This window comes from Bubalus bubalis, chromosome X (genome assembly GCF_019923935.1).
Source record: "Bubalus bubalis isolate 160015118507 breed Murrah chromosome X, NDDB_SH_1, whole genome shotgun sequence".
Lineage (NCBI taxonomy): Eukaryota > Metazoa > Chordata > Mammalia > Artiodactyla > Bovidae > Bubalus > Bubalus bubalis.
Genome location: NC_059181.1, coordinates 31,803,329 through 31,822,729, shown reverse-complemented (window position 1 = coordinate 31,822,729; position 19,401 = coordinate 31,803,329). Strand labels below are relative to the sequence as shown.

Genomic DNA, 19,401 nt, shown 5'->3' with positions numbered 1-19,401 from the left:
ATTTGCAGAAGTTAAAGTAATTCCATACTTATTTTTTCTTGTGTTAATTTTATTTTCACATTAAATTCAGTATGTGTATATGTGTGTTCATTATCAAGTGTACATACAAAAAAATTCCTGTGCCGGGTATCCGTAAGCTGGTATTAGGATAGTTTGCTATTAAAATATTTATGCTAGATATGTAAATTATAAGTTTTATGTGGAGACTTTGGAAAAAGTTAGAAAGGAAAAAAATTTCTTGACTGCAAGCCTTCTCACACACTTCCATTTGCTAATAAGCAGTGTGGACCTCTATGAAGAAGCTAAAATAAATATCTTCTAAAATTATTTGTACCTCAAATAATGGCTTATTTTGTTCACATATGAGTTACATTAAAATCTGAGAGACAGTTGAACCAAGACACATACCTGCAATAGCATTTAGTTTGTGTGCATTAAATTGGAAAAATGCTGTATAGTTAAATCAGAAATACCTTTTAAATCTATACAAATGAAGATTACATTATGAAATGAAGAAAATATTTGTGTTTGAATTCTGGGAATTTAAAAATGGAAATTATTTTATGACTGTAGATCTCAGCAGTTGTAGCCAAATATGTGTTTTTAAAAATTATCTTTTTAAGTTGATAGTTTCTTCACTTATTTAATAAATATTCTTGAATACCTACTATAGGCTAGGCTAGATATTATGCATGAGTGTCTACTGAATTTATTTTATGTTGTAAGGTACCTAGGGTATATAACCTTATCTGTTTAATTCTCATGTTATTTTACTGGTGATTTCTCGTGAGGTCAGCCATATATGTCAGTGCTGATGTGTTGGTGCTTTCCTTGGTGGGAATAAAAGCCTTTTCTGTCATTTATCTCACAGGCTTAGTGACTAATTTCTACCAAGTTACTAATTTATGTTAATGCATTAGAAATCCTTATTAAAATGTAAATATTATCCTGTGAAGGATAACACTTTAAACAACTATAAGCTGTTAACACATTATCGACATTCAGTTTATCAGTTTAATTAGATGGAAATTTAGCTTGGCCCTAAGGAATTATGTAAATCTGATGATGTGGAAGGGAAAAATCAACACAAGGCAGATCAAGGAACAGGTGCAACCAGACCCTTTACAACGGACACTACATATACCTGGCCTCCTGGAAGTAGGATGTTCTTAAAGACTACTATATCCAGCTCCAACTGATTGTCTCTTTCCCTGCCAGCTTGCCTTACACGGAAAGTTTGTTCTAATTTTAGAAAATGAATATAGATATAAGGAATGAGTTTCTGTAATACTTTATACTAATTATGTTATGTATGTAGTGTGTTTTATTGTTTTTGAACCAAATGTGAGTGTTAGTCACTCATTCATGCCCAAATCTGTGATCCCATTGACTGTAGCCCACCAGGCTCCTCTGGCCATGGAATTTTCCAGGCAAGAATACTGGAGTGGGTTGCCATTCCCTTCTTCATGGGATCTTCCCAACCCAGGGATCCAGCCTTGGTCTCCTGCACTGCAGGAAGATTCTTTACTGTCTGAGCTACCCGGGAAGAAGGGGTAAATTATAAGCTTAATAAAATGTGTTCATGAACTGCTTTATGATTATTCAAAGATTGATCCCCCCTTTTTTGTGTGACATAGCTTCACATAAGCACATTTCTTGATAATGCAGTGAAGAGGGATGGAAATTGCCAAGAGAAAATGTTCTCTTGTTGCTATTTTCTTCATTGAGGCTCATAACCAACTCTTGTGATCTCATTCAGATCAGATCAGATCAGTCACTCAGTCATGTCCGACTCTTTGCGACCCCATGAATCGCAGCACGCCAGGCCTCCCTGTCCATCACCAACTCCCGGATTAGGCTTACTATATAAGGTCATTCTGCCCAATGACTTGATTGAAAGCACGCAAGGCTGAGTCCGGTCAGAATGATAGTATTGCCATGCCATTTATCTGTATCCAAAACTGTGAACAGAAAAGACTAAACCCTTACCTATCTTAGCTGTGTCATATTCTTGTTTTATGTGTGTGTGTGTGTGTGTGTGTGTGTGTGTGTGTGTATGCCATACTATATGAGTCTTCTTTCTCTAGATGGATTAATTTTTCCAAATTTGATTATTTGATTTGCCTTTTTAGGGCTATAATTTCTATACATGGTCAAAGAGAAATAAATGCAAATAACTCAACTGCCAATCTTATTAGAAGGAAACATTTTTAAAGACTTTTGAGACTAGGAGAAAAAGTTGCCTGTCTTAAATAACTTAAGTCTTTTCCCATTACCATATTATTTATGGCCCATCAGAACCTATGTAAAAACCTGTAAACCATTTGGGGATATTTATACCATTGTATTATTATTTTTAAATCATTTGTAATAATTAAGGATGCTATTTTTAAAAAGACAATAAAATATAAACAAGTTTTCATATGATAGCACACTTTAAATTATTGATAAATAATCTTGTATTAAAGATTTGGCATATCTTCATTCTTATTAACACTAATGAAGTAAAAAAAATTAGTGTTCCATCACAGCATTGCTTTTTTTGTCCAGGTATTTGTCAATCTTTTGTTAGGCTTTGAATTTGTTGACATATTTTTCTATATACCACATTTATATTAGATATAGAGGTATTTTTAAAGAATATATCATAATGATTTGGCATATAGTGCATTTTTTTTTCTTGAATTTCTTTGACCTCATAAGTCATAAATGAGCCAGTAACCACAACCCATTTGAAACTTTTGTATTGAGGAGAGAGAAGTCTTTTAAATCATGGAGGAAAACATTTTGTTTTAAAATCTTAGCTATAATGCATCATTTGTTTCAAAACAGGATTGTCTGTATTTCATGCATGCAATGTGGCCCTTCAGGAATCAAATTTTAAGTAGTACAAAAAAGTGATAAATTTTAGAGAAACAGAAGTTTATTAAAAACTTTATGAGTGATACCTGTGCCTATTTACAGAGCTCAAAATTTGAAACCAGTTTTCATCTCAACTTTAGGTGTTAAAAATAATAACTTTGTCCCATACTAATCCTTTTTAAACTTCAATTGAGCTTTCCATTTGCTAATAAAAATAGGTACTTTAGGGCTTTCTTCCACATCTCTTGATTTTAATTCCAGGAAAATGAGCATAGTGTATTCTTTTGGGTATATATCATTAGAAATGAATGTTAACAGAGAGGAATAAAGTGAATTAGTATGGCTACAGCACTTCCTTGCTAATGATGCATGAATATCTATAATGATATAAGGTGGTAAAGAACATTAACAAAAGCAAGTTGATTTTCAAAAGGTTAGACAGGATTTGTACACATCAGAATTCGGAAGGATATAATTATTCAAGGTAGAGTTAATGAAATTCAAATGAAAAGGCAAAATCTGAATATGAGTGCACGGTTTTGCATAAAGAAGAGAAAATGAACACGATACTTCCAATTACACTGATTTTTTAATAACTGTCTGAAATTTTTATTAAAACCAAACTGAAAGGTATTCAGTATATATAGTTTATTTATTATAGACCTGCATGACTGTGTCAAGAGGAACAATGTATTTTAAGGGATAGATAGCAAACTAAATCTCCAAATACCCAAGTCTCTTGGTTTACTTTTACAATGAGTCTCCATTCATTGTATATGAAAATTACAATACATCTCTCTGTATTGAAAATTATTATATCTATTAGCATTTATAATAAATGATAACACTCAAATGTATAACTGAATTTTCTTGAAAATGAGTTGACAATTTTCCAAATATTCTATTTCTCATAAAAGCTTACAAGATCATCCCTTAGCTCTCACTCTTCAGCTGATATTCATCACTTAACTTCTCTTATCTGTGATGACTAGATACTAGGTATGAAGACAGTAGGAGGAATGAAATCTTCCAACTCTAGCCCAAAATCCTGTTATTTTAAATCTAAAATTATAAGTGCATTTCGTTATCATTCTGTTGATCAAGAAAGAATAACTGTCATATATTTGGCCAAGGTACACGCAGGAAACCAAACTTTGTAAAAGGTACAATTTTGTAATGTCAGCTAATTTGTGTAATTCTATGGATGTGCAGTGTCATAAATAGATGAGCCATCTGAATTAGGATTATTTTGTTTTTGTATTATCTGAGACATGTGTACAAAAATCCTGGACCTGAGTGATCAAAAAGAAAACATAAATAGACCAGCTTATATTTTTACTCATCTTTGTGCATGCTCAGTCTGGGATCCTAGACTGCATTTAATTACATTACTGCAAAAATGAGGATGGTCTCCTCATAAAGGCTGTTCAGTAACAAGTGACTATGTTAGCATGCTTATTGTCAGAACTCTCCCAGAGACCCTGCCACTGGAAACCTTCAGCTGACCACATCACCAGGCAGATGGCAGTCCATGAACTCAAAACAAAGTTATTGGGAAACTAATTTTAATTACAAAATTTGTTCTGCTTATGGTGTATACAGAGAGCAGAGGTCATTTATCTTTTTGCATTTGTGTGCATACAGTGTTAATTTCTTGCTTTTATCAAGAATAGGGAAAGAGGCATTCCTGACCAAGTCCAAACAGTCTCTGAGGCCCAAATGTCCCTCTCCTAGCATGTGAATGGCAGGCAGTGAAGCATAATTGCAGGAGGAGAGGCGGGTTTTCTCTTGGATCTTTGGGTTTTGGGGAGTTCTTATTAAAATGTGAATTTCATTCTCAATCCTACTTATCTAGGGCCCTACTTTGCAGTTTAACCTAGCAAGAAACTAGCATCAGAGAGAAGGGTTGATGCTGAGAATTTAGAGGAGAAAGTTGCTTAATAGAAAGCCAGCTACCAACCAAAACCACTTTGTCCCTCTTGTACCTTAATCAAGATTAGGGGAAAAAAGTTTAGAAAAAGTCCCTTAGATATGAATACCACAGATGTAGAGCCTGCCCCCAACCCCCACTGCATCCCACCCCATACTTAGTTTTCCAGTCAAATTAGAATTGCATTAAAAAAAAAAAAAGTTGTAAAGATTATTTGTTTCTTGGGGTAAAACTATCCCTCTTGTGACCTTATGACTGTTGGTCTTTCATTCTCCTATCCATGATGCTAATGTGTGCATATCTCTTATTATAAAATGCTCTAATACTTTTTGAAAGAGAGGGTATGATAATAGATAACCTTGTTACTAGACTTACCATCTTGCATTGTTTTTATCTACTTTTCAGCCCTCTGTCAGCTATAAACTGGAATCTATATATGAATTCAGTAAAGGTCTTTTCAATATTAGGAAGCTAAAAGAATTGTTCTTTTGTATATCTATACCAGCACACTGTCCATGAAGAATCAGTGATGGTGATGACCGAAGACATGCCTTTGGAAATTTCTTATGTGCCTTCTACTTACCTGACTGAGATCACTCACGTCTTACAAGCCCTTTCAGAAGTGGAACAACTTCTCAATGCTCCCGACCTCTGTGCTAAAGATTTTCAAGATCTCTTCAAACAAGAGGAATCTCTGAAGGTAAAACCAAAGCACTTCCATTCAGATTTTTACAAGATCATTACGTTGATCATTACTGGACCAGAATATTTGACTTAAATATGTATACTGAAGGCATTTTGAGTTAACATATGGAAATCTTAAAACACTTTGTGAGAGAGTTAGCTTTAGAAATCTGGTGGAGAAAGAGAAATGTAAATTAAAATAAATGTGTTATTTCTTCCTAAAATGAAGACACTCACAAAATAATAATTTCTTATATTGAGTTGGCCAAAAAAGTTGCTTCGTGATTTTCTGTTGCAGCATACAGGAAAACCTGAACGAAGTTTTTCCCCAAGCCAATACTATTGTTCAGGGCAGAAAGGACTCACTAAAGCACAAACCTTGCTAGAGAAACAGTTTATTCTCAAGTGATACATTGCTTGTCTTTCTTTTCCCATGAAAAGGGAAATTAGATGAGGTTTTAAATTATATCTGTTGTGTATATAGTTTTAGTTTTCTATTTTCCACTTATAATTTATAGATTCCATTTCAGATTAGTGTCAGTATCATACTACAACTTTTGGAATGTAATTGAATATAAAGCAGTAAAATACTTTATTTAAAATCACCAGGCAAAAGCCTCCAGCCAAATCCAGCTTTTTTTCATAGCACCAACTATAAGTTTCTGAATTCCAAACTAAAACAAATCAGGATAAAGAACTTTAAATTTTAGAGGGAAGTGTCTGAAGATGAATGTAGCATCAAGAAAATACACATAATAGTTTGTGTCTTTACTGTGTGTAAACAAAAGATAATTTCTGTGATCATACATTTCACACTCGAAACATTCTAGTGTAACCAGAGCTTAGTATTTTCCAGTACAGATAGCGTAAGATGACAGACAGTCAGTAAGTTTGCTCTCAACAGCACTGATCAGGGAAAGGACTTTCTACTCTAAATGATTTCTTGGTATCTCATTCCATATCACATATTTGCTTCACTTTACAAATAGATGAAGCCATTTGTTTGTTTTTGAAATCAGAGTAGCAATATCTTGAGTGACTTGAGTTTAGTTTCATGCATTATATCAAATAAGCTAAAAAATTATACTTTAAAATAAAATAAGAGATACATGAATCTCTGGAGCTCCTCCATCCATTTGGTATGGTGCTCTTACTTGTTCTCTTTGAAGTGGAAGTCAAATCACTCGTGGGTACAGTGAAGGAAAGAATCTCAAATCAATTGATAAAAGAGACTTGCCAGCCTTCCTGTCATAATTCACATTAACTGATTTCTCATGACAGCACAGTTTGTAAGTTCATCATTGTCCTTCAACATGTAAATCACTGCTAATGAACTAATATCCATTCCTTTCCATGTTCATGGACAGACAGGTCAGGAGAGCAGTGACCCTAAACTTATTAAGTTCACAATTGTCCACAATTGAATGTCCTCATACCTCTTAACCTGGCACACTCAGAAGGATGGGCCCCAGGCTGCACTCATAGCTAATTATTTTTTCTTGCAGATATATTTAATAGTATTATAGCTGATACCAATTGTGATGGTATTGATTACTGTGATTTGTAAAACTGGATTATTGTAGATTTAATCTACCTAGATTATTGAATCCTCATTAGATGGTTTGAGGTATAATTCCATCTCACTCTCACCATGACTCCTGCAACAAGCAAATGGTCTTCTCACCTTTATGGGCTTTTTGAAGGGGGATAGTTTTGATCTCAAGCCTTTTCAATGAATATGTATTTCCTCTTAAAGACATTCATCATTGTCATTATCTAGTAGTAAAAATAGAAAAGCAGTGCATAAATTGTACAGCTGCTGGTTGAGAAGGTTTGAAATTAAATTGTGGTTGATTTTATTCCTGACAGATTTGCATGAATCAAATTACAGAACTGTAGTAAGTAGTGCTGTGATTTAACATACGTATTTTTTAAGTGCAATACAACATAAATAATGTACAATAAGTTAAAATGAGTAATTTCTGAACTAAGTATAAATAATACAGCACATATGATTTCCACAAGTGTATTGAATTAGAAGGCTACCTAATCATTTTGACAAGAACTAACCAGATAAACAAACACCTATTTACATAAGGAAATCTTCATTTAATATTGCTACACTAGCTAAATGGCTTCCCAGGTGGCTCACCTGGGAAGAATCCACCTGCCAAGCAGGAGACATGGGTTTGATTCCTGGGTCAGGAAGTTCCCCTGGAAAGGGAATGTCAACCCACTCCAGTATTCTTGCCTGGAAAATTCTATGAATAGAGGACCCTGGCAGGCTGCATGCAGTCCATGGGGTCACAAAGAGTCAGACACAACTAAGCAACTGAGCTCTCATGCACATTGGCTAAGGCATGTGTAGTGCTAAGTCGCTTCAATCATGTAGACTCTTTGCAACCCCATGGACTGTAGCCCACCAGGCTCCTCTGTCCATGGGATTCTCCAGGCAAGAATACTGGAGTGAGTTGCCATGCTCTCCTCCAGGGTATTTTCCCAACCCAGGGATCAAACCCACATCTCCTTCATTGGCAAGCAGGTTCTTTACCACTAGTGCTACCTGGGAAGCCCAGCTAAGGTATGCCTAGTGATGAATGAGAAACATGTACAAAAACAAAATTCTTATGTCAGAGCTATTATTATCAATTATCTGCTTAATTAGGCCATAGTTACTCATTTGGGACCTGGCATGAATAAAGGTGAATTATTAGGACAAAAATAAGAGTGTGAGTTAGAATAAGGATGACAGCTACAATTTCCCTTCTTCAGTAATGAGGATCAATTTGTATTCATGCTTAGGCACTCGATAACTAGCATGTACTAACTAATACTCATGACTCTATGAAGTATCTAAAGTTATTATCCACATCTTATAGATGAAGAAACTTAAGCAATATGAAATAAAGTAACTTGGCAAAGTTGACACAACTAGTATTGGTCAAGCAAGGATTTCAACCCAAACAACCACCTTGCATGAAGTGGTTTCTAGGGTATTATGTGGAGTATAGCAAGGATGAATCTGAGTATAGTAGAATACTGAGATCTGGCATGGACAGTTCATAGAAAAAATGTCCTGGATTCGAATTCTTATTGAATCTGTGCCAGTTTAAAAAGATGCTATAAAAAGAGGCATGCATCTTTCATGTGCCTGTTGGCCTTATGCTTAGTGAAATAAGTCACACAGGAAAAGACAAATATTGTATGTTGTTGCTTATATGTGAAATCAAAAAAATAAAAAAATGAATGTAACAAAACAGAAGCACAGTTGGAGATATAGAGAAAAAACTAGTGGTGACTAGTGGGGAGAGGGAAAGGGGGCAGGACAAGATAGCAGTAGGGGATTAAAGGGTGCAAATTACTGTATTTAAAATAAATAGGTACAAGGATATATTATAGAGTGCAGCAAAGATTTTATAGTAATTTTAAATAGAATATAATCTGTAAAAATATAGAATCACTATATTATACATCTTAAACTATTATAGTGTTGTACATCAACCATACTTCAGTAAGAGAAAAAGGGAGGAAGGAAGAGAGGGAGGGAAGGAAAGAGGGATAAAGGGAGGGAGGAGGGAAGGAAGAGGAGAGAATAAAGAGAAAAGGGAGGTGGAAAAAGGAAAAGAAATGGAGGGGAAAAAAAGAAGTCAGACATGCATCATTTCAATTGTTTCATCTAAACTAATGATAGCACAGATGCTCTGGTTGAGGTGAATAAAATGTTTCATGTCTTTGGTATACAAAGGAGTGACAAGAAGTATAGACACATGGAGGAAGCTCACAGATATTGACAGGACAGTTGGGCCCAATGTCAAGTTTAGATAAGATCAAGAAGTAAAGGCAGCCCTTATTCAACCTCAGCAGCACTGGGGAGAGCTAGACATAAGCTGAAAAATCCAAAAACTGTGCAGCGAAGTCGTTCAGTTTTCTTTGACTGGTTCAGCTTTTAGACAGGACCCTCGAAACCTTAAAGGAATTATTGGGACAAGCCAATAAGGTAAGGAGTGAAGATTCATTCATTCAAACATGTTTGTTAAGCTCTTCTCATATAACAGGCATGGCTCTAAGTGCTTAAAAAGCAGTCAATGAAACTGATGTACTCCTCCCGAGTACAGCTTTTGTTATGGCAGAAAGAGACAGAATATAGCCAAACAAGCAGATAATAAATAAGCAAATGCTGTATGTTAAAGATGATAGAAGCTATAAAAAGAACAGAGTGTAATAAGGGAGTATAAAACTATTGAAGGGGAAGAAGATGGTAGAATGGCAAGAGATGGGATTGTGATTTTAAATAGGGCAGAAAGGGCTTTTGAGCAAAGATTTGGAGAAGGAAGAGAGTCAGCCTTGCAGCCAGACTTGCTGTCCAGGCATGGTAGGTAGGTCAGTGCAAAGGCCCACGTGTTGGGTGTGTGCCTAGCCTGATCAGTGAACAGCAAGGAAGCCAGAGTGCCTGAAGCAGAATGATCCAGGGGAGGGTAGCAGGGCATGAGATCAAAGAGGTCATGGGGAATCCAGGTTGTGGAGGGTCTGATGGACAAATTTGAAGACTGCTGTTCTTGCTGAGTAAGATAGCCACCATTGTAGGTTTTGGAGAAGATGAGTGTGACACAATCTGATTTATGTTTTTTTTTTTATATGAGAAAAAGTTATTTTATTGGAGTTTAATATAATTTCTTTCAATGTTTTCCATGTCATTTAAACACATAACAAATGTTTGTTTTAAAAATAAATTTTAAAATAGATTTAAAGCAACACCACCTAAACTAGAGCGCTTAGAGCATCAAAAAATCAAACTTCTACCAAACAGGCATTTCCCATTTTCGTAAAATTTGACCACTAGCAAATTCCCCTTTGTATCCATTTTTTAGTTCTGAAAAGATCACAATGGCTGCCCTGTTGAGAGTAGAACTGTAGGAGACCAAGGGTAAAAGCAAGGAGGACAGTTGGAAAATGGATGCCAGTGGCTTGGGCTTGGGTGGTAAGGAGAGATTTTTCAGATTTGGGAATGTTTCAAAGGGAATATAGAAGGTTTATTTCTGTGTTCCCCAAAAACTTGAGCAAGGTTGTATAAAAGCCCATTCTCAGCAAAGTTCGGACTCAGGAGAATTTAGGAGTCCTGTGAAGTCAGTGAAAGATCCCTTAGGAATGTAAGATTCCTTCTCATCGAAAACTTGGCCTTCTCTACACCAGTCTTGCTGCGAAGTAGGGGCATCAGTGCTGGTAACAGAGATCTTATTACTCTGGTCAAAATCCTTCTCCTTTGAAATCTGTTTCATCACACTTAACCACACATTTAATAATGGCAGTCACTTGAATGAAGACAAAGCTAATGCCATGAGCAAACTGACCGGTTTTCTATTTCGGTATTAGGAGAATTAGATAATCGATGGAGGCATGGCATATACAAATCAGAACAAAATATCTGAAGGAAAATAATCAATGTTTTTGTGTATATTGTAATATAGGGCCATGCTAGATAAAGGGCTAGATTTTTCACTACTGCTACTACTACTCCAGCAAAATATTATTGTAATTATTTTAAATTAAATAATCATGGAGCATATAAAATGTCAAAGTGAAATTTGATTACAAATGCTTTTTGAATTCTACTTAAATTTTCTAATGAAATAGTTTGGTGTATGGAAAAATATGACTTCTATTAATGTATTACCATATTGTAAGAGCTGATCTTTTGGTCTATAACATTTGGAATAATGTAATCATATTGTGATTTCTCAGAAAAATCAAGATTTTCTTTTTCAATTTTAATTTAATTTTTATTTTATGTTGGAGTAGAGTTTATTTACAATGTTGTGTTTCAGGTATATAGCAGAGTGATTCAGCTATATTTAGATTCTTTTCTCATATATGTTATTACAAAATTTTGAATAGACTTCCCTGTGCTTTAAAGTAGGTCCTTATTGATTATCTATTTTATATACAGTAGTATGTATATGTTAATCCCAAACTCCTAATTTATTCCTCCCCCACCTTTCCTCTTTGATAACCATAGGTTTACTTTAAAAGTCTGTTGAGTCTGTTTCTATTTTGTAAATGATTTCATTTGTGTCATATTTTTTAAATTCCACATTTAAGTGATATCATATTGATAGCTTACAGTGAATGATGTTGGATTCGTGATCTCCAAAGAAGAAGACTTAGCTTTGGGGCCAGGGACCAGGCTTGATCACTCAAGAGCTTTTGTGTAGCAGAGTTTTATTAAAGCATAAAAAGGAACAGAGAAAGCTTCTGACATAGACATCAGAAGGGGGATGGAGAGTGCCCCCCTTGCCAGTCTTAGCAAGGGAATTATATACTTTTTTAATTAGTTATTACAGTAAATCAAAAATAATGTCTCAAGGTTGTAAAGATATTACTAGACCCACTCCCATAATATGCACTTTAAGATAACAGGATTAGTCAGAAGGTTTTCAGGAAGGAGAAACATGTCCTCAAGCAGGATACGTTATTGTTATATAATCCTTACTAAGGAATGTAGGAAAAAACGTTTGTCCTTTCCTCCTCCTTGAGAATTCCCGACCCTTATCTCCTCCTTGAGAGCCCCAGACGCCTTTCTCCTCCTCAGTGACCCTGGACTTCTTATCAAGCTGCCTAGGAAGTGACTCTCTCAATATGATATTTGTCTTTCTCTGTCCAATTTATTTCACTTAGTATGATAATTTCTAGGTCCATACATGTTGCTGCAGATGGCATTATTTCATTCTTTTTATGGCTGAGCTCAAAATTCTCCAAGACAGGATTCAGCAATACGTGAACCATGAACTTCCAGATGTTCAAGCTGGGTTTAGAAAAGGTAGAGGATCCAGAGACCAAATTGCCAACATCCGCTGGATCATGGAAAAAGCAAGAGAGTTCCAGAAAAACATCTATTTCTGCTTTATTGACTATGCAAAAGCCTTTGACTGTGTGGATCACAATAAACCGTGGATAATTCTGAAAGAGATGGGAATACCAGACCACATGACCTGCCTCTTGAGAAATTTGTATGCAGATCAGGAAGCAACAGTTAGAACTGGACATGGAACAACCGACTGGTTCCAAATAGGAAAAGGAGTTCGTCAAGGCTGTATACTGTCACCCTGCTTATTTAACTTCTATGCAGAGTACATCATGAGAAACGCTGGGCTGGAAGAAGCACAAGCTGGAATCAAGATTGCCGGGACAAATATCAATAACCTCAGATATGCAGATGACACCACCCTTATGGCAGAAAGTGAAGAGGAACTAAAAAGCCTCTTGATGAAGGTGAAAGAGGAGAGTGAAAAAGTTGGCTTAAAACTCAACAATCAGAAAATGAAGATCATGGCATCTGGTCCCATCACTTCATGGGAAATAGATGGGGAAACAGTGGAAACAGTAGGTGACTTTATGGTTTTGGGCTCCAAAACACTGCAGATGGTGACTGCAGCCATGAAATTAAAAGACGCTTACTCCTTGGAAGAAAAGTTATGACCAACCTAGATAGCATATTGAAAAGCAGAGACATTACTTTGCCAACAAAGGTCCATCTAGTCAAGGCTATGGTTTTTCCTGTGGTCATGTATGGATGTGAGAGTTGGACTGTAAAGAAAGCTGAGCGCCGAAGAATTGATGCTTTTGAACTGTGGTGTTGGAGAAGACTCTTGAGAAGCCCTTGGACTGCAAGGAGATCCAACCAGTCCATCCTAAAGGAGATCAGACCTAGGTGTTCTTTGGAAGGAATGATGCTAAAGCTGAAACTCCAGTACTTTGGCTACCTCATGTGAAGAGTTGAGTCATTGGAAAAGACTGATGCTGGGAGGGATTGGGGGCAGGAGGAGAAGGGGACGACAGAGGATGAGATGGCTGGATGGCATCACTGATTCGATGGACATGAGTCTGAGTGAACTCCAGGAGTTGGTGCTGGACAGGGAGGCCTGGCGTGCTGTGATTCATGGGTCGCAAAGAGTCGGACACGACTGAGCAACTAAACTGAACTGAACTGAATATTCCATTATATATATCGGTATATACCACATCTTCTTTATCTTGATGGTCATTTAGATTGCTTCTATATCTTGCTGTTATAAATAGTGCTGCAGTAAATATCGGGGTGCATGTATCTTTTTGGATTATGTTTTTCTCTGGGTATATGCCCAGGAGTAGGATTGTTGGATCTTATGGTAGCTTTATTTTTAGTATTTTAAGGAACTTCCATACTGTTCTCCATAGTGGCTATACCAATTTACATCCCCACCATCAGCATAGGAGGGTTCCCTTTTCTCCATATCCTCTCCAGCATTTATTGTTCACAGACTTTTTGATGATGGTTGTTCTGACCAGTGTGAGATGATTCCTCATTGTAGTTTTGATTTGCATTTCTCTAGTATTTAGTGATGCTGAACATCTTTTCATGTGGTTTAGAGAAATGTCTGTTTAGATTTTCTGCCTTTTTTAAAAATTTGTTTTTGTTATTGTTGTTGTTTTTATTGAGCTACACAAGCTGTTTGTATATTTTGGAGGTTAATTTCTTGTTGGTCACTTTGTCTGCACACATTTTCCCCTATTCTGTCAATTGCCTTTTCATTTTGCTTATGTTTTCTTTTGCTGTGCAAAAGATTTTAAGTTTGATTAGGTCCCAATTATTTATTTTTGTTTTCATTTTTATTACTCTAGGAGGTGGATCCAAAAAGATATTGTGATTTATGTCAGAGTGTTCCACCTATGTTTTCCACTAAGAGTTTTATAGTATGCACTCTTAACATTTAGGTCTTTAATACATTTTAAGTTTATTATTGTGTATGGTGTTAAAGAATGTTCAAGTTTTTCAACTAGCATATTTATTCAGTTATATATTTCCTTTTTTCAGCTGCTTTTATGATTTGGGATTGATTTAATTTGCTGTTTATTTTTTGCTTGATTGATTTGTTATTGATATTTGTCAACTACTTTACAAATATTAATCTCTTTGCTATAATTGGATTCATACTTAAGTCATTAATACAGTACCTCAGTTTTCACTTCTCTTATAGTGAAGATATTATAGATATTTACTGCATTAGAGTTCATATTTATGTATACTTTGGTAGTTTCCCTTTGTATCTTTTGCACATCTCTCTTTCATAGGAAATTATTTATTCTTTTCTCCCAGCCATTATTTTATCAGGCCCAGCAGTTGTCCTACTTTTACTCCCATGCAGCAATTTACTCCCATCTCTGAGAAGGAAATGGCAACCCACTCCAGTGTTCTTGCCTGGAGAATCCCAGGGATGGGGGAGCCTGGTGGGCTGCCGTCTATGGGGTCACACAGAGTCGGACACAACTGAAGTGACTTAGCAGCAGCAGCAGCTGCTAAAATGTACCTTAAGGACTCACTCTGCCTCTTCCCATTCTCCTAGAAAGACTATTTTGATAATCCCCATCTGATAAATTCTGGAAGTCAGAAGCTTCTACATTAGAACTTACAATTCATGAGGCTGGTAGAAGTTTTAAGGTTGCAATTAAGTTGTATGGAGGCTTTTCTTTTATTCATCAACTATTGAAGCTGTTCTTTGACCAACTATTATGTCTTTTTTTTTGATCCATGATATATGATTACTGATTTATTACTTACAGAAGGACACTATCTTCCTATGGAAAATGTTTCAGCCAAAATATGTCCTTGTATTTAGGAACAGTGTTTCACATGTGGACCATAAACAATGAAGGGAGAATAATTTAAAGGGCAACTTACTGTAGAGTCAGTAAATAAAACTTTTAAAAATTTTCTTTTAAAGCTCAGAAAAATTTAATTAATAAGCTCTTTAATCCCTTTTGATTGAATACCCTTCCCAATTTGGTATGTCATTAACATAAGGCCTGGTAGCTAGATGGGACGTGAAATGGATAAGGATTAGATTTATATAGGATGTTGCCTTCATCTGTCAGATAAAGACAAATTCCAGAGAGTGAAAATGAACTGGAGTTTGAGTCTTTGGTGCTCCAATTTCTCTTTCTCAATTTTAAGATAGATATACTCCCCAATGACTGCTGTCACAATAGCTACTAATGGGTTTCTCTAATCCTTTTTCCTTAGAAATGAAAGTTGTGTGCTCTTCTGTTAGGCAAGTTACAAAGGGTCTCAAGGCATTTTTGTTCTCTAAAACTGCCTAAAGCTATTATTTCCGCCTTCTTAAAATGTGAAAACAAGCCTGCATGGTTTTATAACTCTAAAAACACATATACTTGCATTTTTGTATATATATATATATATATATATGTTTAACTGCAGTGTTACATTTATTAAGACAGTGATACTGAATCAACAACTGCAAAAGATACAATTTTTACCATTTGGCATGCTGTGCAAAAGAGCCATGTACTCCTTTTGACCTGTTCCCTATGATAACCGATATCCATCATAATCATAACCACTAGGAAAAAAAAATTTGTTTTTCTTTTTCACCACTGTATCTGCAACTCCTAGTACAATCATTGTTTAGTCACTGTCATGTCCGATTCTTTACAACCCCCTGAACTGCACCCCACCAGGCTCCTCTGTCCATGGGATTTCTCAGGCAAGAATACTGGAGTGGATTGCCATTTCCTTCTCCAGGGGGTCTTCCCAACCCGGAGATCGAACCTGCATCTCCTGCATTGGCAGGCAGATTCTTTACCACTGAGCCATCAGTGGGGACAGTACCTAACACTTAATAGGCACTCGATGGATATCTATCTGTTCAATGAACGAAAGAATGGATGATAGTCTGTTAAATCCAGATATAAAGTCTGTGACTGAAGAGGACAGAGCATTAATCAAGCTCCTAGTGACAAGAATTTTTTCAAAAAAAGAAACAAAATTAACCTCCTTTACATTATGAGATCAAACTAGTCAATACTAGAGGAAATCAACTCTGAATATTCGTTGGAAGTACTGATACTGAAGCTGAAGAGCCAATATTTTGACCACCTGATGCAAAGAGCCGACTCACTGGAAAAGACCCTGATTCTTGTAAATAATTATATAAATTTTAAATTTTATAAAACTCACATTACTTCATCATATATCTAAAATCTGAAAAATTATTGTAAATTAAATTTCCAAGTAAATACTCCTTAAAAATTGCCTTTATGATGTGGTGAAACATAAAATTCCATATTTATAAGTAAAAAAAAAACAAGCTTTAAATAAAATGTTAATGGTAACATAAAATATACATAAAGTTATTCCCAGATTTGGCAAGTAGCCTAATGGTTAAAAAAAAAAGAAGGAAAAAAAACAGTTTACACAAAGAGAATGCACATAGCTGAAAATATTTGCTTCGACAGAAACTTTGGTTAAGAATCTTATTTACTTTCAATCATATTTACTGTATTTCCAAAGCTACGTGTTACTTATTCACAGGTAAAACTTTTCATTATCCTATTAATTTTATGTCCAAATGAATATTTATTTTAATATTTAATATTGAAGATGCAGACTCTAAGTTGTTCCAAGTTTCCATGCTACATGGCTTTTACCAAGAATAGGATGCTATTTTTTAGATTGTTTTTTGTTGTTGTTATATGTGGAGTTTTATTTTCAATGAAATATGCTGAATTCATTTTTTACTAATCCTATTTCAGTGATTTAGAATCCTTTGTTCTGAGTTCAGAATTATTACTTAAACTATTCAAAAGCATTGCAGCTCTAAGTGAAGGATAGTTTAATGAAAAGCGTTTTTCTTTCTTCCTTGCAATTCGGAAATTTTTGCTTTTTTCTCTTTTGCCATTTAAAAAAGCTGATCTGTATCCATTTTCTTGCTTAAAATGGTAATCATGAGCATGTTGATACTTTGATAACATTAAACTAAACCTTATAAATTGACATTATGTGGGTAAAAGTATTCAAACCTTGGCAATTGCATATAGTTCAATCTACTACAGTGACTTTTACCCATGTCTGCTTATTTCTGAACTCTAGTGCATATAGTTAAACAGTCAAGGAAAAAATCAAGAACTTTGCATTATAAATCACACATAATTAATTAATGGATACCAATTATTACCAATTCCCAAATTGAATTTTCCAAACCTGAGGCAAAACATTAAAGGATGTTCTCACCATTAGGGAAATGTCTAGGGTTTAAAAGACATAATGAAAGGAGGTTAAGAGTTAAGATCCCTCTCATATAACATGTGTTGTTTTGTTGTTTGTTGGTTTTATTAAATTTGTACATTTAGATTCAGAACAATTATATGGAACAATGGTTCTGCTTTTCTCTCCCAATATAAAATACTATGATAGAAAGCACGTTCTCCCAATATCAAAAACATTAACCATTTATAAAATGCACAAAGTATTGCCAAATCTGTTTCCTATTTTTCCCAAATAGTGTACTGGCATTTGTGTTAATTTGTACAAATTTAATTATATTCCATCTTGAATAATTGTGTGAACTTGCTTGATCACACATACTGGATTTTTTGTTCTTTATCAAAATAATAAGATGTTCATGATTGCATATTTAAATAGGATAAAGGAGTATCAAGTGAAAATAAGAAAGAAAAGCATCTTGTCCATATTTTCCAATCCCATCCCTCAGCAGTAATCAGTTTCCACGTTTCCCTGGATTACTGTATGCAATAGGGTGTTTCTCTATAAAAGCTATCTGCCCTTCCTTTGCTCAGTTACACAAGACTTAAAAGTATGTCCTGGTGCTAAACATTTTGGAAAGATAGAATGCCATGTGTTTAATTTTTAATGATGAGAAAAGCATTTGCTTCTATGCAACTCTCTTTTACCATGAGCAAGAGCCGATTTTTCTTTCAAGATATTTTTCTCTAAAAAGATTTTGACAATGTGTGCAACTTAATGCAAAATGTACCTATCACAAAAGGACTTACAAAATCACTTTCTGTTTAGTTGGTACTAATGGACTAGAATTGTTGTCTTTGAGGAACAATTGGAGCAGTGGAGTATAGGTTTTGCATTTGGTGCTGCTGTTCTTGTTGGTGCCCTGTGGCATCTGGGAAATTAGGCATAATTCTAAAAGGACTCTGTCTATTGTTAGATATCTCAGGTACTGTGAGGAAACCATGGAGAAACTTGGCCGGGAATACATAGAGATTGTTACTCTACTGTTTACTCTTAACAGCTAAATAACTAATAAAAGTAAAACAGAATAAACAGGGAGAAATCCAAAGTACTCACAACATCTGTTCAGGCCTGAATATGTGTCCACATGGTTCGAGAACAATGTAACAAACCTTAAAGGATCACTGGCTCCATTCAAATTGATTTTCATAAACAGGTTAAGATACAGAACTTCAACTAAGCTTTTCACTTCAAACGAACACATATATAGTGAGGCCTGAATACTGTCTTTAACTCTAAAAGAGAAATGGAAAATATGGTCCCTGTGCTCTGGTAATTTGTAACGTTAATTGAATATACAGGTCAGACTTATACAAACAAGTTAGAAAGTAATAAAAGTAGGAAAGACATAATACAGCCAAAATACCTAGTATAAGGCATGAGTGTTACTCAATTTGTGAAAAGTAGAAAGCAATGTGGACTTCCCAGATGGCTTAGTGGTAAAGAACTCTTGCTTGCCAATGCAGGAGACATGGGTTTGATCCCTGGGTCAGGAATATCCCCTAGAGAACAAAATGGCAACCCACTCCAATATTCTTGCCTAGGAAATCCCCTGGACAGAGGAGCCTGGCAGCCTACAGTCCGTGGGGTCACAAAAGAGTCAGACACAACTTAGCAGCTAAACAACAACAAAAAATCAATGTAGACAGCAGAAACTGAAAATAATTTTATTGAGGAGAAAGCCTTTAAAATAGTCATGCTTTGAATACAAGTGACATTTGGACAATACTAGCACCCCACTCCAGTACTCTTGCCTGGAGAATCCCATGGACGGAGGAGTCTGGTGGGCTGCAGTCCATGGGGTCACTAGGAGTCGGACACGACTGAGCGA

General features: G+C 35.4%; 1 protein-coding gene across 8 annotated transcripts in view; it reads left to right on the top strand.

Moving 5' to 3' along the window:
• Positions 1-19,401, top strand: part of DMD (dystrophin) — a 2,402,664-nt gene that overhangs the window by 1,099,106 nt on the left and 1,284,157 nt on the right. For all 8 annotated transcript variants that reach the window (XM_025277237.3, XM_045164452.1, XM_045164449.1 and 5 more), the window contains one exon: positions 5,298-5,492. In XM_025277237.3, coding sequence (XP_025133022.3) covers positions 5,298-5,492 — 195 coding nt within the window. The remainder of the gene's footprint in view (positions 1-5,297; positions 5,493-19,401) is intronic.